Source organism: Pararge aegeria, chromosome 20, assembly GCF_905163445.1.
Source record: "Pararge aegeria chromosome 20, ilParAegt1.1, whole genome shotgun sequence".
NCBI lineage: Eukaryota > Metazoa > Arthropoda > Insecta > Lepidoptera > Nymphalidae > Pararge > Pararge aegeria.
The window spans coordinates 12,334,145-12,357,935 of NC_053199.1; the positions used below are offsets into that span (position 1 = coordinate 12,334,145).

The window sequence follows — 23,791 nt, forward strand, 5'->3', positions numbered from 1 at the left end:
AATGTAATGTAGAAGGGAATACATTTCTCACTATGTTTTAGTTTTGGAAACTGAATCATTTGTTATACTAGCTGATACCCGCGACTTCGTTCGCGTAGATTAGTGGGAAAAAGATGACCTTTTCCATAGCATAGGTGACATGCACACCAAATTTCGAAGCAGTCTGCCTGCGGCTGAGCTTGTAAACAATTTTCAGTTTTCCCTCAGGAACTTCGAAGGAAGAAATAAGGACAAAAGGTAGCCTATGTTATTTTCTATTTCAAAGTCTATATGCATGCCAAATTCCATCCATATCCGTTCAGCCGCGACTGAGTAACAAACATCCACACTTTTACATTTATAATATTAGTAGGATTATATTTTACATTAAATCATTAAAAAATTTTGGAATCTTGGTAAAAGATATTAAAAAAAGTAATGTTGGCTGAGAATCTATTTAACAAAAATACCCAATATTTCTTGTGCATCTAACCCTGGACCTAGTCGAATATGCTAACCGCTACACTAACGAGGAAATCAGAATGACCGTGGACATCAGTCAGGTTCATCCACTTTTGTTAGAGCGCGGACTCTATTAAGAGATTTTAATATCATACAAAAACATGTTATTACTCAAGATATCAACCCTTTATCCCAATTCCCAGAGGATTAACCAAAGTAACATTCGGTATAATATGTCTGTTAATGGCAACACCGGGATGAGGAAGGACGGGGGGGATGTAAATGCTCATCATCCGATAATAGTGGGATTAACACGACAACCCTTTGTGGGCGGATTGTAAAACTTCATCAAAACATTTGCCCGCGCATATTATTTATTCACGTGCATTTAATATTCGCTCAGAGAATCCATTATGATTTTACTAAACTATTTTCAAAAACAAAATTGTTATTGCGTGAAAACTATAATTATTATAAAAGCTTTTGTCCTGACTGACTGACAAATGAACGTAAGCCTCTGATGTAGACCCTGCAGTATGGATCGAAGGTTCGAGTCACAAAGCTGCTGGTGGTAATTCAGGAGTCTGACATTTGACCCATCCCAGAAAATCTTTACTGGTCCAACCAACTTCCTTACAAAGCTTGGGTGTAAACAATTGCTCTAACCAGGTTGCTTCTTAAATATTTTCTAATGACAATGTGAGATGGTGATAACAAAAAGAACACCCGGCTATGTTTGTTGTGGGCTTCTTCTTAGACCAGGGCGCGATTGGAACTCTCGTAGCTTTAGTTTTAAGTTTACGATTGTAGTTATCGCCATCACTACTCACTGCTATGTACACATTTTGTATATAATAACGCATCAAAAGTGCCATCTATGCGCCGATTTGAATAAAGAAATATTTGACTTTGACAACTTAATTTCATTATTAATAATAAGACTTTATTTTGTATCCTTATTGAGTAAGGTTTGGTGTCTAAAGTACCTAACGCAAATTCTGCTTAACTTATTTATAAATAAAAAGCTTTTTGAAGTTATGTATCCAGCAATCCTAAATTAAGTCTGACGTGTACTGACGAATTGAATTTTTCCTGTATAAAATCTTTGATGTTGTTTTATCGAACCCCTCAGTCAGCAAATAACCGGTGTATGAAAGTAAATAAAATATTCACATCACACTTTTTCTGAGCCCCTCGCTTTTGCCTAACAACCACTATTACGATCAGTCCTGTCAATTTTTATTTGCCTGCAATCATACTGTATGACCAATGTTTAAGACCTACTCTGCCTGCCTTTATACTTGGATTAAGATATAAAAGGGGAGACTCGCTAGAGCTCTTCAGTTTTAATTATAATGGTTGCACAAAACTAAACTGGCCAAATGAATAGGTGTCAAGAGTAATGCATCAGTGGAGCGGAGGGGCGCGGACGTGCCGAGTAACAAGAGCTACTCGCCTTATAATGTTACATAATTCAATTGATTCCCCGACACTACCCGCACGCTTCCTTGTAACTTCGTTTGGAGCGTTTTGATATCGGATACGCTTCTCGCCTTGAACAATTCTTTTACCCCACAAATAAAACGATAGTTGAGTTGACTAAGCGTTTGTATTTAACAGAATAAATAGGTTTATAACAATAACATTATTGTATATCTAGTGACTGTATGAGATGACGGGAGATGAGTAGGAGACGTGGCCTACAGATGGAGCCGAGGCGTAGGCGAGCTTGGCTACCGGAGCGGAGTAAGACACTGGAGAGGAGTACGCTATTCTAGCAGGAGCGGCGTAGGACACGGGAGCGGAGTACGCTACTCTGGCGGGAGCCGCGTAGGACACGGGCGCAGAATAGGCGACCTTGGCTACGGGAGCAGCGTACGCTATCTTGGCTACGGGAGCAGCGTAGGCTACTCTAGCGGGAGCGGGGGCGGCGACGGGGTGTCCTTCGTATCGCACGTTGGCGTTGAATCCGTGCACCGCGTCGGCGGTGTAGTCCACGATGCGATGCACGCCATCAGGCTGCACCAGAGAGTACGAGCCGTGGACGGCGTCTCCGGCGCGGGACTCTTGCTGCTGCTTCACGTCTCCGGAGTGTCCGTCCTGCACTGAGTACTGGAACTCGTAGTGCGCGGGTGCTTCGGGCTCAGCGTACGCTACTTTAGCAACAGGAACGAGTCCGGCTGAAGCGACTGCCACCATTCCGCAGAAGACTAAGAACTGAAAATGAAATTATATAAGTAAGCTAAGTTACATTTGTACTAGTATAGATATCATTCATGATATTGTTACACAAAACTTACTTTAGCTGACATGGTGATTGGTTAGTTAGTGATCGGTTAATCTTGTTAGTACGACGGTGCGGAGCTTTTTATACTTACAACTATCGTTGTATTGCTCATCGTACTTGTTATTTGTAACGTATATGTGTGTAGTGCGGCTAAGCTCTTGGGTCTTGCAGGATATTCCTTATTTTAAAACTGTAACAAAAACTTAGTTATTAGTTACTGAATTTGCCTAATCGTAATCGTAAAAGTATTGTATAATTAATCAAATAATTGTAACGAAATTGTTTTGATAACGGTGACCCAGTTTTACGTACTTTTATTATTATAACATTATCAAGAATATGTTGTATAGCATTCCAAGTCAAATTATTCCAAATATTGATGTGCCTCCGGAAAACATACAGCATTGATGTGAAGAAGCAGTTAGTACTTTACCGATTGTCTGCGGTCTATCTATAAACAAAGCAGTACATCTTACCGATATAGATGGCGCTAGTGTCTCACCCAGCAAGGTAGCGGGTACCCGCTGTCACTTTGAACGTCATAGCGTTGTGTACTTTCGCCGCATGCGCGTCGAATCTAACATTATTTCGTTAATCCGTATTGCATGCTGTATGTTTTCCCTCTCGGCACATAATATCGGTTTTATTGTTTTGTAAAACCGTCATATTATTAACATGTCAGTCTACAGCGTTGCTCGTCTACTTTTACTTTAAAACTATTGACACCATGTTATTTTGGTACAATATATTGTGCCATTAGAAAAACTGGAATTATCTCTTATCTTCATCTGGAATAATCGATTATTGCAACTATTTCACATCGGTATCTGTCTGTTCGTCCGTCCTTCCACTTTGAGTTATAAGTTGTACTAAATGCATACCAATAAGAAAATTACCTTTATTTTTTCGAAGCGTGTTTTCGAAATAAAGCCCAAATCACTGACTGATATAAAAACTATGTAGGTTGATCCATGATCCATGATGACCAAAATATTATTAAACATATGTATGTAGGCATTTTAGTGCATATAATAAAACAATGAAATATTTAAAGTCTATTATAAAATCATGGTCTAATATAGGGGGTTCAAATGTTGCTTAAAGATAAACGAGAAATTTTGGCATTTTCTATTCGAAAGATTTATTAATATAAAAAATAAATATATAATTTAAAAATCTGACTGTTTTATATACATTCTTAAGTAGCATTGTACAGTGATGAAAAAAAAGAGTGTACGTGTAACCTTTACGTGCGATTGAAGTAAAACTTTTATTATTATTTATTGATGAAATGAAAGTAAAATGTTCCTGGGACTCACCATTTTATTTAATAATCACTATTTCATTTTATATTATATTTAAAATTCATTAATATCACTTTCACATTTTATAAATACTTTCATTTGTTAAATTTTATAATTGAAAGTAGAAAATTGAAGGTTAGATCAGCACATGTCAATATAACACTGTCACTGAATATTATAGAATGTCGCAATCGACAGAAAATTTATTCATAATTTATTTATTACAAAAGTCATAAATAAACAAGAATATTTAGACATTTTTTAAAAACTTTGGTTTTTTTTTTTTAAACTGTTGATTTTTTATTCACTTTGCTATTCACAATTGATCCGTTTGAAAATATTGGAAATAAATAATGCCAATTGATTGTGATATTTGCCACTAGCTGGCGTATAGTAATTCAAGAAGCGTGGAGTATATGACATGTACTTACGACCAATCCAAAATTATTATTTTTAAGTAGCGGAAACTACACAGAGGTCTGACGTAAGCGTTACTTCCGTCAGAAAAAAATCTGAGTTACTCCCTAGGGAGTAAAACTTCTTTTGGCGCGACTAGTCGCGCCAAAAGAAGTTTTACTTCAATAAAAAAAAAGTCGACCGATAACATTTAAATCACTATATGCTTCTCAATGACTCGAAACGGCCCCTTACGATTTATTTATTGCATATTAAAGATTTTTTCTAGATTATTTCTATCTGGGTTCTTAAAAAAATGAATAGTACAGAACCATCACTTGGCTGGACACTATTTTAGTCCAATTCAAATAATAAAAGCCACATTATAACCCTATTAATGTCTCACTGCTGCATCCTCTTTCATAAAACAGAGGGTGTAAGAACATAGACACGTTTCTCTAATATGACCTGGTGGATTATTATATGGCTAACCTCAGAATTTCATATTAAAAAAATATGTATCAGTAGCAATAAATAAAATTGTAGGTTCATCTGGTCACCCTACTTATGGGTCAAAAACTGGATCGAAAGTTATGTCATACATCAGTGAATTAAGCCCTCGCAGTATGTGTGTCAAGTCCAATTAACTGGCCAACTTTAGATCTTTCTTGTTTAAAACATATTTATAAATTCAATGTTACGCGAAAAAATATTATTTTAAACAAGTGATTCGCTCAATGTAAGCCGGCGGTTCCGTGCTTTCAACTTTTCCAAGTTATGTGCGTTATAAGTAATTAAAATATCACTTGCTTCAACGGTGAAGGAGATTTTTTTCAAAGGTGTGTGGAACTAGAAGCCACGGCCAAAGCCTCCTACCAGACCAGACCACAGAAAATTCATAAATTATAAATATCCAAATAATCAGGAATCAATCACTTAAGACTGCCGCAAGACAGCAACGCATAAATATAGTGGCTTTGGTAACACTAAATATATTTGTATATTAACTGTGAATATATTTATATATTTACTGTGAATATATTTATATATTTAGTGTGCTAAAGCACTCAGCAGTGTGCCAGGGAGATCGTTAATACTTATTATTTATGACTTTAGCAAGGTTCGACTCCAAAATCGATACAACCGATATTTGGCACATAGATAGCTTGCAATCTGGATATACTCTTAGGATCGCTTTTGCAAGATTTACTGAAGTTACCTTCATCTATCTTGATGAGATGTTACACAGAGATAGACATCCTAGAAACAGAATTCTTAGTCAGAAAACAATTAAATTTAAAGAAAATAATAAAGAGAGCCAAATCATACGCGTATGTTTTCGGAGATAACAACTACCTAACTTATAAAAATGGAATGGTCGAACGGCGATCCTATAAGTATCGTTTATCTGTTAAGTTGGCAATATATACCAGATACCCACTCATTAAAATGCAAATTTTGTTTGTTAAAAATACTATTATATTTAAATCAGTTTAGTGATTTGAATGTCTGATATGCATTATGCATCAATTGAATAGGTCCCTACTAAGAAGTATGTAGAATGTTTAAAGACTTATCGTATACTACCGCAAGAGTTACAAGCGCTAAACTATGTGGCACGTATTGCATGTTCTTATTATTTATTAGACATAACAAACAACTGGATCTTCTTTAGCAAAGAACTTAAGTTATCCTATTTAAAGCTGTTTAAATTGTAAATCTCATTCATGTATGGCATAAAATACTGGTTTTTGAATTTATTTATTATACATATACTCTTTATTTGCACATCATTACAAGTTAGAGAAACAAATAAACAGAAGCAGAATACCAAAGGCGGCCTTATCGCTTAGCAGCAATCGATACCAGGCAACATACCAAAAAACAGACTACAGGCTATGTATAATTGAAAATTCTTCATACCTTTTTCTTCATAAGATTAGTTTTAATTTGCTCCATGTTTGACATTATGTTTGCCTTTGCTGCATTCTATTGTTAAAAAGGACGGCACGATGTCATCGAATGATGTTGGAAAAGAGTAATCTGCTGAGTTTCTTGTCGGCTCTTCTCAGTGGAATCTGCCTTCCAAACCGGTGGTAGAGTGACTACAAACAGACTGACTTGACGTTTCAAAAGTGCTTATAAACTAGGCCTACTCGAAATAAATTAATTTTTAATTTCTGATTTTTTTTTAATTGAACTTTATTATATAAACAAATTACCGAGAAAACGACAGCATGCGTTTTACGAAAGCAGGTGCCTTAGACCCATCCAATGTATTTGACCAGTTTCGCTGCGTTCTATGCAGCTCAAGCGCTCTCTTGCGGACGTTGTGTCAGTCTGTGATCCACTTTATAATGACATTTACATCCAAGCTATTTAGGTTATCAGTTATCACGATACTTGAGTGCACCGCAAATCTTGGAGTGACTCAATTCGTTATGACAAACTAATAAATAAATAATTAAATTAAAAAGTATGCTGCCGTTAGGTCTATGAAAACAACGGTGGATTTAATCTGTAGAGACCGATACGCGCGTAGTACCTACAAGAGTCAAATGATTTTAATTTGGATGTGATGTTAGGGCTGTATCTGATTTCCTTCTGTAAAAACTATATTGCAGTGGTTAAAAACTATAAGTTTTTGATTTCACAGATAAGTCTCAGAGTCAGTACATAATGTATATTTGAAGCCTGTGAAGTATTATTTCGGTTTTTATCCATTTTTTTTTTTATGTTTTATTAAATATACTACGACAATACACACATCGCCATCTAGCCCCAAAGTAAGCGTAGCTTGTGTTATGGGTACTGAGATAACTCATGAATATTTTTTTATGAATATAATATACATATAATACACTTATAATATACAGATAAACACCTAGACACTGAAAAACATTCATGTTCATCACACAAACATTTTCCAGTTGTGGAAATCGAACCCACGACCTTGGACTCAGAAAGCAGGGTCGCTGCCCACTGCGCCACTAGGCCGTCAAGCACATTTTCATTTACACGTTGCATACATATTACAAGCAAGTTATTATTCCTGGTTTTTTATGTATAATAATAATAATATAATGTTTTTTTTTGTACTTTAAAACATAAATTTTTTGTTCGATATGAATTTATATTAATAAATATTAATTGAGATACAAATTAAAAAAAAACTGGTGTAAATAAGTAATAGCCAGGTTACTTATATTAAGGCTCTGTATTTCGGAAAGCTTCTTTTTTCTTTTAATCGCGTAGGTATATCTCTGAAAAGAATTCTTCAATAACTCTTCGAGAAGCCTTTTTACAACTGTTAAATTTTTCAACTCATAATTGCTGCTTTCTTTAATCAACTAAGAATACTTGTTACTTAAATAGGAGGTAAGTAGTATAAAATACAACATACATATTTTTCAACTGTGGTAAGGAGACTGATGGTGAATGGTGATAAATAGCAATATTTCTGAAGGCCGATTGACGCAATTGGCAGGGACCCTGCTTGCTGAGTCCAAGGGCGTGGGTTCGATTCCCACAGCGGGAAAATGTTTTGGAATGAAAATGAATGTTTTTCAGTGTCTGGGTGTTTATCTGTATTTTATAAGTAGGTATAATTGTGTGTTATTCATCAAAATATTCATCTGTACTCGTAACACAAGCTACGCTCACCTTGGGGCTATGTGACGATGTGTGTACTGTCGTAGTATATTTATTAATTAATTTATTTATATTTGTTAACTTAATACTAACACTACGAATGGCAATATAAAATATAAAAAAAAAGTTGCTACATTGCATAACTATGATTCAATTTCAACATCATCTGCAGCGTATTAACGTCCCTGGCCACAGGTCTCTCTCACAGGTGACTCGGTTTGAGAGCATAACCCCACCACGCTGCTCAAATGCGGATTGGTGGTCTTAAACGACTACTATCACAATAATTTAGCGTTCATAGCCTCCGGGAACGCCTGCTTAGCGCGCTTGCGAGGCACGGATCTTGAAACTTTCATTATTGATTTTTCTTTGTTACTACAATGTTGACTTAGCTTAGAAACATGAATTGCCATTTTTTTACATGACATGGAGAAGAACATAGGCTACTTTTTATCCCGATTCCTTAAGTAAAAATAAAGTGTAATTTTTTACGAGCTAAGCCGCGAGTAGACCGCTTTGAAATTTGGTATGCAGGCCACCTATGCTATGGAAAAGGACATGTACTTTCTACACCGTTAATTCCCGTGGTAGGATTACAAATTGTTAACAAGCAAAGTTTAGACCCAATTCTGAAGTCCACGCAGACGAAGTCGCCGAAGCTAGTTATAAATACTCGTATATTGCGAAGCTGTAACTATGGCTATTTCTTTAAATTTGGCACGAAGGGATTCGCGTGATCTAGGTTTATATTTCGATCGCACAGCTCTTTCTTATTTAGGGGGTTACCCAAGACAAGCAACATAGTTGCATAGTTGAGCATAGAGACAAATAGCAGACACTTGTCTAACAAGCTTATTATCTATCAAGTACCGATATATTATATCTAGAGGCCGTACTAACATACCTACTGCTATTACTTCACCGATAGTTATGTAACCTGTCTCGGAATTAATTAGTATTACGCTGACAAAATCTGCTACCACCTACTTTAAATCATAACACATTTATCACTGCATTCATATTTTTTTACTGGCTTTTTCCATCATTGGTCTAGTTGGCAGCACGATCCCTGGTCAAGAGATCATGAATTTGATACTGTTGCTCCAAAACAAAAAAAAAAATCTAAAATATCTTTATTCAAGTATATATAGGTGGCACTTTTGATGCGTACATAAGAATTAAACGGTAGTGAGATGATGGCGATAGCCACATTCGTAAACTTTAAACTAAAGCTACGAGGGTCCCAAACGCGTCCTGGTCTAAGAAGATGCCCACAACAAACTTAGCCGGGTGTTTTCTTTTTGTTATTACCATCTCACAATGTCATTCAAATTTATTAGAAGAGCAACCTGGTTAGAGCAATAATTCACACCCAAGCTTTTTTTATCGAATTTATACTATAATTTTCTATACGTTTAATACGAACATTGAACTGTTGTAACTGTATTGTTCAAGACCTTGTGGTGACAGTAGATCAGAATACACTTGTCGCCACCCCTGCTCTTCCCGCGGGTGTCGTACGAGGCGACTAAGGGAATATAATGGAATATAACAGCAGCTTCTTTTGTGCTACTATGAGTACTTCGATCACCAGCCTGTATGCCCAGCGTGGTGATTATGGGCAAAGCCTCGCGGGAGAAGAGGCTGTTCGTGATTATTGATGATAACTTCAAACCTCTTCAACAACAATTTTAACAATTATTCATTTTTAGAGTACTGAGGGGACAAATATGTAATGCTGATGTGTTACGCTTGGTAAGCCTGCGTGCGCCGGACCGGTATGTTTGGCGGAGGCACCGGCCATCGCTGCTGGCGGTGCCGAACGGGCGCACCAAGCTACTGAAGGAGGCGCCACTGACGCGCGCACTCCGTACCCTCAATGTGATAGCCGAGAAGACGGATTTATTTTGTTGCACTCTGAGTGAACTCACAAATATAGCGATTTGGATTTTATCATATACACTATAGTTATATATATTATTAAAATTGACATAACATGCTGCATTGTCGTATTAGAATAACTTTTTCCTGTAATGACAAAAATGTAAGATGGGAATAAATAAATAATAAATAAATAAACTTTAAACACATTGTAAAGTCAACATCTCCTGAGGATGCTCCGGTTTCGGAGCGAAACGTGCTTAGAGAGTACATTGCCGAAGATCTGTCTGGTGTGAAGTATAATAATTGAAGAAATTATAAATTACACCATACAGATTCTCCTGCTGTTCGCGGAGTTTAGCAAATTAAGCTTAATTTTCATAATACAAAGTTTCTTATCAAATCGTGTTAAACTTGCCTTAGTTTAACACGATTTGATAACTGTATTAGATAAATCTTATCAGAAAATTTAAGAGGTCTCTTTGGCCGTGGCTAGATACCGTAAGACTTGATGTTCCGGTGCGAAGTCGCGTAGAAACCGATTTTACTCCCAAACTGGTTAGCCCGCTACCACCATAGACTGCATCAACACTTACCACCAGGTGAGATTGTAGTCAAGGGCTAACTTGTAGTGGAATTTAATAAAAAAGCTGCTATACCCCTAACAGATTCGCCCGTTACCATCTTACATTCATTTACGACTAGATGATTATTGAAGTAATTCGAGCTAACTAGTTCATACATTCGTGTAGTATGTACACGCGGCCGAAGCCGGAGGCATTGCTAGTCGATTGTAATTTAATTACTGATATTACGAAGGTAAAGACTAGTTGTCAAACTGCATTGCTTTCCATATAGGTGCGAGAATGTTATATGGCAAGAGATAAAACGCTTTTTTTTTTTATTTCACGGCCGTATTTCGGCGAACTTGTAGGTATGTGTTACGATCACAAATGTTAATGAGGAAGGTCTTGAATTAATATAAAGCAACCTGTTGAATTTTAACTGACAGTTATTCTTAAAAACACGTCTATTATCCTCTTGTTTTCCTTATCCTAAGGTTGCCTAGCAGAGATCGCTACTAAGCGATAAGGCAGCCTTTGTATAATGCTTCTACCTGTATTTTTTTTATTCATCTCAAAAAAGGATAAAAAAGAAAAAAGGCTCTTAGAGACAGCCTAACCTATTATCTAATACCAGAAGTGGCGAACCATTTTATATGAAAAAACGTTATTTCTATTGTCTGTGCAATTATGGACGAAGTCATCAAGACGAGAAACTACCGGAAACACATTATGAAAGATGGCACTCTAGACATGTCGAGCGTGTCATCGTCCTGGGGAGTCCCTCAGGCATATAGTTTCCGGGTGTTCTCATCTTGCTAACGGCGAATACTTACACAGACATAATCAAGTAGCCAGGATAGTTCATCAATAACTTGCTCTTCGGTTAAAAAAACGTTATTATTATTATTATCAATAATTGGCAATGTTTCACAAGATTGAACGCTATCAATCAGACGCGCATTCTTATCAAGACGTGTTACACGTATTGCCGGCGAACTTCGACCACACCCAACGCTTTACGCCAGTGGGCCAAGGTTGCCTCTCATAATTTCCCGTTCGAAAACCACTATATCCAGATCCGGTCTTTTTGCAACGCTCAAACTAGTCGAAGTAGACTGTAGAAAGCATGGGGTCAAAATATACTGGTTTAATTCGATAAACTTGATTCATATTTTTTGTTCGCTTAAAGACACCTTGTCTACTTTGAAGCGCCGGTGCTAAATGCTTAAAGCTTAGAGAATAAAACCTTCACTTCCGTTTATATGTTTTCTCGCAGAGCTTTCATTTATCGACTCGTACCTACCTATAATTATGTTTATAAACGACTAACGGTCCCTCGAGACTTCGTCCGTATAAGTGAATCTTTAAAGATAGACAAATGCTGTTGCGGACTTTTTTTAGAACTTTTAAAGGGTAACAACTTTGTCATACATGATTTAATCGAAACTTAAACTTAAACTTACACAGCGCACGCAGCAGAAGCTCTCGAAAAAAAAGACACCCCGATTTTGAAACATTCTTCATTGGTGCTATGCTCCTATGGTTTTAGCATGATGGTAAATAGCCTATAACCTTCCTCGATAAATGATGAGCTATCCGACACCAGTATACACCGTGGATTTAAGCAACAGTCGGGCGATACGACGCGGTGGGTCGTAGATTGTACGAGGCAAATTAACAAAGCGATCATTAATAAAACACATCGAAACAATAAACATCGAAATTGGCTCGTGTCGCAATGGATCGGAAACCGGTGCATTTTTAAACAAGGTACTAATTTGACCTTTTCACGTTTATCGATATCGCACTGGTTTACACTTGAAAGCTTTTTAAAACGAATCAAGTAGGTTGAACTTGTTACTCTTATTAGCTATAATATTTGTTGTATGAAAGCGGTGATAGCCTAGTGGTCCTACCCACTTTCAGGGGGGCCGAGTTAGAACCCCAGCACGCATCTCTAACTTTTCTAAGTAGCGTTTTAAGAAATTAAAATATCACTTGCTTCAACGGTCAAGGAAAACTACATAAGGAAACCTGCATGCCTGAGAGTCCTTCATAATGTTATCAAAGGCGTGTGGAGTCCACCAACCCGCACTGGACCAATTTGGTGGGCTAAGTCCTGAATCCCTCTTATTGTTTGAGGAGACCGGCACGGTGATTACGTATCTCAGCAGGCTTGCGAAAGGCATAAATCTTACTAACTATGCTGGCAAATTTTTATTTGTTTTGTATGCAAAAGTGACGTTTGACAACAAAGATGGCGAGATTAAGCCTTCTTCTTCTTCTTCTTCTGTTCCTGGGCCTTTTCCGCACTTGGTTGGTCTGGGACCGTCCGTTGTACGTATGGCCACTGATGCGGCTCCCCGCTGGATCACTCCAGCCAGCCGACCCGCTCCAAAAGCTTAGCAGGCCGCCCAGGTCGCCGAGTGCTTCATGGAGTGTTGCTGAGGAGCCAAGGTGTGCTGCGCGTTGTTGAGATTAAGCCTATCGCAAGCCTGTTGTGAGATCAGTAATCACCTTGCCGAGCCCTATAGTGGGTCGGTAATGGGTTGATGATGAAGATGATACAAAAAAGTGGCATTGTAGACCAGTGGCGTGCACAGGGTATTTGACCAGGTTATGCATAAAGAAGGAAGATGGCATAAAATTGAAAAATCTTTCCCCTTTATGTGTTATACAAAAATGGTAGGGTATGCATTGCGTTTGTGCATGTATAAAGTGACAGTTTCAGTTGACAGCTGAGTGGCGCAGTGGGCAGTTACCCTGCTTTCTGCGTCCAAGGCCGTGGGTTCGATTCCCACAACTGGAAAAATGTTTGTGTGATGAACATGAATGTTTTTCAGTGTCTGGGTGTTTATATGTATATTATAAGTATTAATGAGTATTATATTCATAAAAATATTCATCAGTTATCTTAGTACCCACAACACAAGTTACGCTTACTTTGGGCCTAGATAGCAATGTGTGTCTTGTCGTAGTATATTTATTTATTTATTTAATATTAAAAAAAAAAAAAAAAAAAAGTGCACTCCACTGTTGTAGACATGGCCTATCATATGTAGAATAAAAAAAACTGCGACATATATAAACTGTCGCGATTTATATGCTATGGGTGTGACTCCTTACCAATCTTACTATGCGTTGGCCTTCACCTCGCTTAACCTGTAGCTTTAATAAACTCATGCTCTGTAGCCGGAGGGCGCTGATACATAATGTCATCATGCCCTAAAAGCTTGCGATCCATGTATATAAATAACATGGCTACCGGACCAAGGTATAGTCTCATTTCGACAACCATAACAGTAACAATGGTAGCCAAGGTAAAGAATTTTATTTTAAAGTAATATTTAAGAATTCCCTTCTGCACCTTCAAGGGAATAGTGAATAGGAATTTTCTAGCAAAGCACCTCAACTATATCATATCTTTCCATCAGACATTACCGTACCTATATTATATTAGATTTATATTAATTATTGTAAAAAAAACTTAAGACAACGTTCGATTTGAACTTTTAAGATCAAAATTCATTTGTATCATTTGTAGCTCATTTGGTGGGAAAGGATAATAAATGTAGTCTACAATAACAGTGGACCTAACGGTTGACAATTCTACGTTTCGCGGCATACCTATCCACAGCTATAGCCTCCCGCCTGATCATAATTGAATAAATTTACAAATTATAAAAACCCAAATCCCCATGCTTGGGAACGAATTCATTGAGCAGACGTTATCTTTATCACAGTTTATGAAAATAGTGTATTTAAGTTAACTCTACGACCAAAGTAACGCGAGTAAAAACAAAGACATTCTACTAAGCAGAACCCAACCTACCTTAGTTCTTTAAAAGTAGACTAATCACCCTAATTTATTGTTTTTTTTTCAGTTCATTTTCGTCCTCAGTGTTGCAGTGGCTGCTTCAGCCGTGCCCTTAGTTCCTATCGGCAAAGTAGCCTACGCCGAACCTGAAGCGCCCGCACACTACGAGTTCCAATATTCAGTACACGATGAACACACCGGGGACATCAAACAGCAGCAGGAGGCCCGCGCCGGCGATGAAGTGCACGGATCCTACTCCTTAGTTCAACCTGATGGTGTTCACCGCATCGTCGAATACACGTCAGACAAGGAACATGGATTCAACGCTATCGTACGCTACGAGGGACAGCCAATCGCCAATCCTGCTCCTGCTAAGATCGCCTACGCCGCTCCCGTAGCCAAGCTGGCGTACGCTGCTCCCGTAGCTAAGGTCGCCTACTCCGCACCTGTCGCTAGAGTAGCCTACTCTGCTCCCGTGTCCTACGCCGCGCCTGTCGCTAGAGTAGCCTACTCCGCTCCCATCTCATACGCTGCCCCCGTCGCCAAGGTTGCGTACTCTTCCCCGCTCACTCAAGTATCTTTCTCTTCTCCCGCTATCTCCTACCACCACTAGATGATGGATAATTAAGATAGAAAATATAAATAATTTGCTAATTTATTGAATTAATAATATGAATAATTACAAATAAATTGTTTGTTTAAGATTTATAATGTAGTTTTCTGTTGTACCCTTGCGTATTTTATGAAACCATATAAAATACTCAACTCACATTAGAGTTGATTGGTTGGTTTAAGGCTTATTATATGTAAGGGGGTCTAATAAATCCCCTGAACGAGACCTGTGCCAAGAAATGGGTAAATAATAAGCTGAGGTTGATTGAATGAACCTAAAGCTTTTTTTTTAATTTGTTTACCTTAATCGCATCATCGCTGATAATAAAAAATCGGATGGTAACTGGCATCCTGGAGAATGACATGGAAGTTTATCCCGTGAAAAATAAAGGCTTAGACAGACAAAAAAAAATCGAGCACATGGACCATTACGAGTCACTAAATGTCAAGTCATTTAAATAAAAAAGAAAAATAACTGACTAAAGCTGTACCTACCACAAAACGGGCAATTAGCCATCAAAGTGGCAGTTTAATGAGATATTATTTTGTTCTTGAGCATGTTATGTCACATTAGCCTTGTCTCATCGCTATATTCATTATTGTGAGGTGTTATAAGACTAAATCAAGATTGATTGCCGCTGAGATGGCTGAATACAACACTTAAGAGAATAGTTCCTTATATAACCAAAGGCCCTTATAGATTTTCTTTACGAGATAATTATCTGTATCATATATATATTGTCTATTATTGACATTGGACTTACTATTCTCATAATTGTGAGTATACATTTTATGACAATAATATTTGCGCAAACATATGTACGTCCGGTTGTTTAGTTAAATAATCATTAGGTATTCGCACATTGATGTTATGAATGTTAAATTAGAGATTTTATCTAAAACTAATTCTAGTACCTACTCTTACTTAATTAAAAATCTAAGAGATATTATTAACAATCGATACTGTTGCCTCAATTAATATACTTGTTATTAATAATTAGTTCTCAATTGTTAATGCAAATTTTGTGAATGCGAAACATGCGATTGTATAATAAAAACTAGAAGATAAAACATAAACAAATATTTTATTTTTATCTATTTATATCACATCAATAAATAAGTTATCTACAAGTTAACAGTCCAATTGACATAGTCTAGTGGTGGTAGGAGACGGCGGGAGAAGAGTAGGAGACTTGAGCGAGGGGAGCGGCGTACGCAACTCTGGCTGCGGGAGCGGAGTAGGAGGCGGGAGCGGCGTAGGCTACTCTAGCGACAGGTGCGGCGTAGGACACGGGAGCGGCGTACGCTACTCTAGCGGGGGCAGCGTAAGCCACTCTAGCGGGAGCGGAGGTAGGGACGGGGTGTCCCTCGTAGCGCACGTTGGCGTTGAATCCATGCACCGCGTCAGCGGTGTAGTCCACAATGCGCTGCACGCCGTCAGGCTGCACCAGGGAGTACGAGCCGTGGACGGCGTCTCCGGCGCGGGACTCCTGCTGTTGCTTCACGTCTCCGGAGTGTCCGTCCTGCACTGAGTACTGGAAGTCGTAGTGCGCAGGAGCTTCAGGCTGCGCGTACGCTACCTGTGCGATGGGGATGCCGGCGGAGGCGACCGCGGCCAGGGCGAGGACGATGACGATCTGCAAATAAATATTAATATATTAGTTATGCTTTTCTTTAAGTGTTAAATAACGAGTTTGTTGTATTTTCATTTTTTTACCTTAGCTACCATTGTTGCTGATATGAATGTCAATATTCGAATATGGCTGCGTATGTTTCGTGTCTGTTTTTATACGAAAGTAAACGGTTCTAAAAATTGCGTAGGCAAGTACTGTGACATATACATGCCCGCGAGCTAAAGCGCATTACTAGGTACAGTAGAGGTCATTATTTGGCACTCGAAAAAGTATAGACTTGAATGTTAGTAAAGAGAGTTTATTGAAATTTACGAACAAAGGTAATAAAATAAACACCTAACCATACGTTAAATATGCGAAACGTGTTCTATAATCGTTTTGAACGCTTAATTGTAAGTTAAAGGATAATTTCTAAGAAATAATAGTAATATTTTGTAAAAAAAGCTTATAAAATGAGCCAGCCCTTCTGACACGAGATAAGGCAATCAACCACGTAGTAATGACCGTAAGTTTTTAATGCATTTAAAATTTAGCAAAAGAAATGGAACTCTATAAGAGTCATACCTTACCGTTGTCAGCCTCGGATCCCAGTTTTGATGCTGTCTCCGTAAATTAAATTATAAATATCTAAAATATATTTTTAGAATTAATGCATAAATGACACTGACGTATGTGATGAATGAATATAATTTTACACCACTAAAAGTACATAAAACAGAAAATCAAAAACAAAACAACTTTTGCAACTTTTATAATTTGGGCCATCGATTTGCAGCCATACAGCTACATATTGATTTCTTTAAACTTAAATAAATATAAATATATATAATATATATACAACAGTATTGATAAAAAAATACAAGTACAGAAATATGTAACGGCCAATATAAATATATAATAAAAAACATGATATTTGCTTAAAAATAAAATATGAAAAGAAAGTAGGAAATAGTGAGCTATCACGGGCCTTCAGACGATTGATTGCTTTATGATTAAATATATGCTAATTGATTAAATATTATTTTGTCTAACTTTCAAATGGATATCGATATGTTATTCATATTTTAATATCGAATAAATAATCGGAGCCAAACATTGACCTCCAATGCACTGAGACTGCTCTATAGCTCGCGGGCGAGAGTATGTCACAGTGCAAAAATATTTGTAATAATTTACCTATAAAAACAGGCGCAGGACACACGTAATTATAGTCAAACAACGACATTCAAAACCGCAACAATGGTAGCTAAGGTAACATTAATTGAAATAAAACTTAACTCAGTATTTCATACAAAAAAGTATATAAGAAACTAATTTAACTACTATTATTTATTTGCAGTACGTCATCGTCCTCGCCCTGGCCGCAGTGGCCTCCGCCGGCATCCCCGTCGCCCAAGTAGCGTACGCGCAGCCCGAAGCTCCCGCGCACTACGAGTTCCAATACTCAGTGCAGGACGGACACTCCGGAGATGTGAAGCAGCAGCAAGAGGCCCGCGCCGGAGACACCGTCCACGGTTCGTACTCTCTGGTACAGCCAGACGGTGTGCAACGCATTGTGGATTACACCGCCGACGCCGTGCACGGATTCAACGCCAACGTGCGCTACGAGGGACACCCCGTCGCCGCTCCTGCTCCCGCTAGAGTAGCCTACGCCGCACCTGTAGCCAGGGCCGCCTACGCCACTCCCGTCTCCTACGCCGCTCCCGCTAGAGTAGCGTACTCAGCTCCGATCTCCTATGCCGCACCCGCAGCCAGAGTTGCGTACGCCGCTCCCCTCGCTCAAGTATCCTACTCTTCTCCCGCCGTCGCCTACCACCACTAGACTATGTCAATCGGACTGTGAACTTGTAGATAACTAATTTATTGATGTGATATAAATAGATAAAATAAAATATTTGTTTATGTTTTATCTAGTTGTTTTTCACTGTTTAGATTGATAAAGTTTTCCCGTCTACTATTTTTGGAAAAGCAAAATACGCAATTTATTGCAACAATATTTTAGAGCAAATTATTTTAATTTATGCCATTTTGTGTTTCGACGGGAATAATTTAGATTCTAGATTTCAAAAGATTTCAAGAAGTTTTATTTACAAAGAGGTAGTATTTAAATGAACTAATATAAATATATTTTAAAGGTATGATTACGATTGAATATGGTTTTCTAATTTACTTTAAGTGAGCGAATTTATTGAATAAACTTTAAATTAGCTATCCAATAAAACCCTACGTAAATATAATAGGGGACAATGAGACTATCTGTGTTATAGCTTCTTATTTTATAGTCGCTCAATTGGTATAAAATTCACCTACTCACTATTTCTCTTCGTCCTTTTAAATTAACTTAATCTAGTGCTGGTTAGTTCAATATCATAGTATCTCATTAACGATCGCCGTATCATTCTTCACTCGCTCGATTTATAATATCCCTTTACAAAGTAGTTGTACTAAATTCCTCATAAGCGATAGAGAGGCATCTTTTTTGAGAGACTTATTCTAAATGTGCTTAACTAAGAAATCCTAATCATTTTTAAAACTCCAAGAAAATAATTTAAAAGGATTTAATATACACGCTGTAGCCTGTAGGTAAATAATATACGGTATAAAAAAGTTTTTTAAAGATACCGTACCCAGTACTCTCCTTTTTTTGTTGGACTAGAGGTTAGCCTTTGACTGCAATCTTGGTAAGTAATGGTAGCGGGCTAACCTGTTAGGGAGTACAGTAGTCATATTCCCTAATAAGTTTCTATACGACATCTCACCGGAACACTAGATCGCTTAGCGGCACATCTTTGTCGGTAGGGTGGTTGGTAACTACGGTACGCCCAAAGCCTCCCATTATCACCACCCCCACCCGACAAGATAAAACTAATTCCCAAATCACCCCTGCCGGGAATCCAACCCGGGTTCTCCGACTTAAATTCAGAGCGCTCGCCGTTGAACCAGGGAGGTCGTGAAAAAAATCGTATATTAAAAATAATATTAATATATTGTAGCTAAAATATAAAAAAAATTAATGATGTTGTCGTCCATGGATATTGTGCGTTATCTGTGGCCACGTGGATGGCAGCATTGGACTAGCGGCGCGCTCGGCGCGGGTTTAAACGAAAAACGGGTGGTACGACGGCTGGAAAAATGCGGGAAGGCGGTAGATTTTTCCATTCAGTTGGCCGCATGCAAAATGTTGTAAGCGTATTGGAAAAATATTAGTAACCTCGGTATTGTATTAAGGATTATTTAATAAAAGATTACCGTTCGTATTGAGCCTGCAGCAGTTTGGAGTTTGTAGTCCTACAAACGGTTATTCCTGTACCGTCCTATTTATTTCTTTTAATAATTCATAATTTACCTGAATATTTGTTTCTAGGTATTTATTTCAAGGAAATAATTGTATTTTTAAACTTCTAAATACGCCATTTTATTTTTCTACTGTCATTCTCATGTTTGAACTACTGAAAAGGGAAGTCAATTTTTTTCTAATAATGCCGTGGTAAGTTCAAAGTAAAAAAGTTCAAAGTTTGTATTAAGCGAAAGCTTAAAGAAAAGTCCTATAGTAGTATAAAGGATTACGTAAACGATAAGAAAGCTTGGGGTGAACTATTGCTCTAACCAGGTTGCTTCTTAAATATTTTCAAATGACAATGTGGGATGGTGATAACAAAAAGAACACCCGGCTAAGTTTGTTGTGGGCTACTTCTCAGACCAGGACGCGTTTGGAACTCTCGTAGCTTTAGTTTTAAGTTTCCTAATATAGTTATCGCTATCACTACTCACTACTATGTACACATTTTTGGAAGAGTTGATATAAAATATAACTTTTCAAGTCAAAGTAAAATATTTCTTTATTCACATATGCACTTTTGATGCGTACATTACATGTAAGGGTTCCAAACGCGCCCTGGTCTAAGAAGAAGCCCACAACAAACTTAGCCGGTTGTTTTTTTTTTGTTATCACCATCTCACATTGACATTTAAAGAACTAAACTATTAAAGAAGCAATTTTTATCCCAGTAGGACAGTTTATAATGGCCTTGTATATTAATTTATAGATTACTATGCAATGTAATGGCAATGTCATCTGGAGTTATACTCCATTATGGCCGGAAGTTTATGAGCAGCTTTGAGTTGTCCAAGATTTGTTGTTCTAGGGGCCATGGTGGGTTTTTGAGCTCGGCACGTTTTATTAAAATTAGTTCTTGAGCTGTTTTTTTATAAGGAAATTCAGAAAAGAATAGAACGAATAATCCTTATTAGCGAAGAGTATAATGTGCTATCCACGAGGCAATGAACGTAAAAGTAATATCTTGCTTAGATTTACCTACTGTTACTTTTGCATTCATTAGTGTAAGCACCATCAATGTCACAATGGAAAATGTTTTTGCTAGAAGGCAATTGAATTTAATCTATATTAATACTAATAAAAGCAAAAGTGTGTCTGATTGTTTTTTACCTATGTTCGACTTAACCACTACACCGATCTTTATTACAATCGGTACATATGTATATAGCTAGGATTTTGGAAATGGATCAAGGATGGTACAAACTTATATCGGCTATCATAGGTTTGTATTTTATAAACAGAACACACAGGGAACAGTGTTCCAGTGTTCCCTGGGGGGCTATAAAATATACATGGGTTTTTGTTACCTAACCGCTTAGCAGCTGAAGCGATTATGACTAAATTTGGCGTAGATATAGCTGGCATCCTAAAGACGGATGATAAAATGTAAATATGGTCGGAATAAAACGCGGATGAATGTGTGGTCGGCAACTTGTATTCTTATATAATTATCCTATCAAATAGTATCTATGACATCCTACGACGTAACTACATAAATGTAGGAGAGGATCGATAAAATATTTTATGGTTCTGATTGAGGTAAATGGATTATTTTTAATACATTACCTCACACACACACACACACACTCAGCATTTCATATTACATACATCCCGAATAATATTTAAGTTTCGTACAGCAAGAGTAACTAAAATATTTACTTTCCATCTTTCTTTTAATAAATAAGTATTTATTAATGCTAATTGATCAAGTATTTCATTTATTTCCAACAATGTATGAACGTGCTTAATATTGACCTTCAAAGAATATGTCATGGCGCAGAATTTATATGCAATAATTTACGTATAAAAACAGATGCAAGACATACAATATCATAGTCAAACTTCGACATTCACAACAGCAACAATGGTAGCTAAGGTAATATTAATTTCAATACTTTACTGAGTCTTTAATACAAAAAGAAAGTTAAACTAACAGCTAATTAAATTCTAATTTATTTGCAGTTCGTCATCGTCCTCGCCTTGGCCGCGGTCGCCTCCGCTGGCATCCCCGTCGCACAAGTAGCGTATGCTGAGCCCGAAGCTCCCGCGCACTACGAGTTCCAGTACTCAGTGCAGGACGGACACTCCGGAGACGTGAAGCAGCAGCAGGAGTCCCGCGCCGGAGACGCCGTCCACGGCTCGTACTCTCTGGTGCAGCCTGATGGCGTGCAGCGCATTGTGGACTACACCGCTGACGCGGTGCACGGATTCAACGCCAACGTGCGTTACGAGGGACACCCCGTCGCAGCCCCCGCTCCCGCCAGAGTGGCCTATGCCGCTCCCGCTAGAGTAGCTTACGCCGCTCCCGTGTCCTATGCCGCACCTGCCGCTAGAGTAGCTTACGCCGCTCCCGCAGCCAGAGTTGCGTACGCCGCTCCCCTCGCTCAAGTCTCCTACTCTTCTCCCGCCGTCTCCTACCACCACTAGACTACGCCAATTGGACTTTTACTGTAGATAACTAATTTATTGATGTGATGTAAATAGATTTAAATAAAATATTTGTTTATGTTTTAACTATTAGTTTTTCTTCTCGAAAACGTAGACATTTTAAGGCTGCTTTTTATTCATAAGTAATATAGAGAATATATTTCAGTATAATTTTAAAACAGTAATTTTAATACATACAATTGTTGCAATAAGCCTCAAGAACAATTTCTTTCTAAGCAATTATTACGATTGTAGCGATTTAATATTCTCTATCGATTTCAAAAGCAAAGCCTATATGTGTAAAAGAAATCTTAAACTTCGACTTATTCTCATTTTTCGTTTTGTTTAAAATATTCGTCTTCAAATTTAACATTTTAGGGTTATTTACAGAACATAGCACTAATTTTTATCCCAATTAATTTGTTGGCGAAATCACGTCACGCATAATGCGATGTTGTTGATTTCCTTAGTATTAAAATGTTCAAATGTTTTTCTTACTCGCTTTCTGTTTGTTAAGTCAGTTCAGTATAACAATTATTGGAAGTTGTATTGGTGAAATAGATTTTGTCATTATTGTTTCGAAAGATGATGAACAAGAGAAGATTGATTTTCAAGAAGATTCCTCATAATAGATGCCTAAATGATATCACTGTAAGCTATAAGGCCGCCTTTGTTACTTGCGTGCTCTTTATTTAAGTCTGCTTTGTTTTTGTGTGCAAAAAAAAATTTTTTTGATTGATGGATTGCTAGATATTATTACGTGAGATATCATTGGATTTGCCATACTTAGATTTAAAAGGGACTTCTTAATAACTCCCATAAATAAATTGTTAATTAGAGAGTTCTACCCTAACCCACTTCCAGAAGGAGAAAGTTGAAACTTGGAGTCCAGGAGGCAAGTCGAAAATGAATGGGTTTTTATTTACACCTAGGCTTAATAAAAACTTCTAAAATGAATGAATGATTACACTTTAATTGTACACCATATAGAAATACTGGAAAAATTATAAAATAACTACTTAGTTTACACAATTAGGCGGCCTTATCGCTACATAGCGATCTCTTCCAGGCAACCGAGGGCGTAAAGCACAGGTGGTGCATATAAATGTATATTAATAATTACAAAAACAGTACATATTTAAAATAAACCTAAACATATTTCACTATGTATGTGTCAATAAACTTATTCATCTTATTAACGGTAGATAGCGTATATGTGGATTGTAATTATCATACTTAAAGTGTTACATAATAATTATTTAAACGACTCTTAAAAATATTATGTGATAAAGCGTAACGAATGTCACGTTGAAGATCATTCCACAATTTTACCATACGGATGAAAAATACCTTTAACTTACTTTTATAAAGATACCCTATCTATCTTCTCTATATATATTTAAATCGATTGCTGTGCACGTGAAACTGAATATTTACA

At 37.4% G+C, this 23,791-nt stretch overlaps 3 protein-coding genes across 3 annotated transcripts; 2 read left to right on the top strand and 1 right to left on the bottom strand.

The window, feature by feature from the left end:
- Positions 1-2,094: 2,094 nt before the first annotated feature.
- Positions 2,095-16,684, bottom strand: LOC120632894 (cuticle protein-like). Its single transcript, XM_039902931.1, has 3 exons — positions 16,673-16,684; positions 16,149-16,592; positions 2,095-2,658 (listed from the first exon to the last, which is right to left on the bottom strand). The coding sequence occupies exons 1-3, from the start codon at positions 16,682-16,684 to the stop codon at positions 2,098-2,100; spliced, it is 1,017 nt and encodes a 338-aa protein (XP_039758865.1). The 3' UTR covers positions 2,095-2,097.
- LOC120632579 (cuticle protein 8-like) lies at positions 13,835-14,956 on the top strand. Its single transcript, XM_039902478.1, has 2 exons — positions 13,835-13,846; positions 14,411-14,956. The coding sequence occupies exons 1-2, from the start codon at positions 13,835-13,837 to the stop codon at positions 14,954-14,956; spliced, it is 558 nt and encodes a 185-aa protein (XP_039758412.1).
- A 1,144-nt stretch (positions 16,685-17,828) lies between the features above and the next one.
- LOC120632578 (cuticle protein 18.6-like) lies at positions 17,829-22,440 on the top strand. The gene is made up of 3 exons (XM_039902476.1): positions 17,829-17,840; positions 17,929-18,372; positions 21,889-22,440. Exons 1-3 carry the CDS (start codon positions 17,829-17,831, stop codon positions 22,351-22,353), a joined length of 921 nt encoding a protein of 306 aa, XP_039758410.1. The 3' UTR covers positions 22,354-22,440.
- The last annotated feature ends 1,351 nt before the right edge of the window (positions 22,441-23,791 follow it).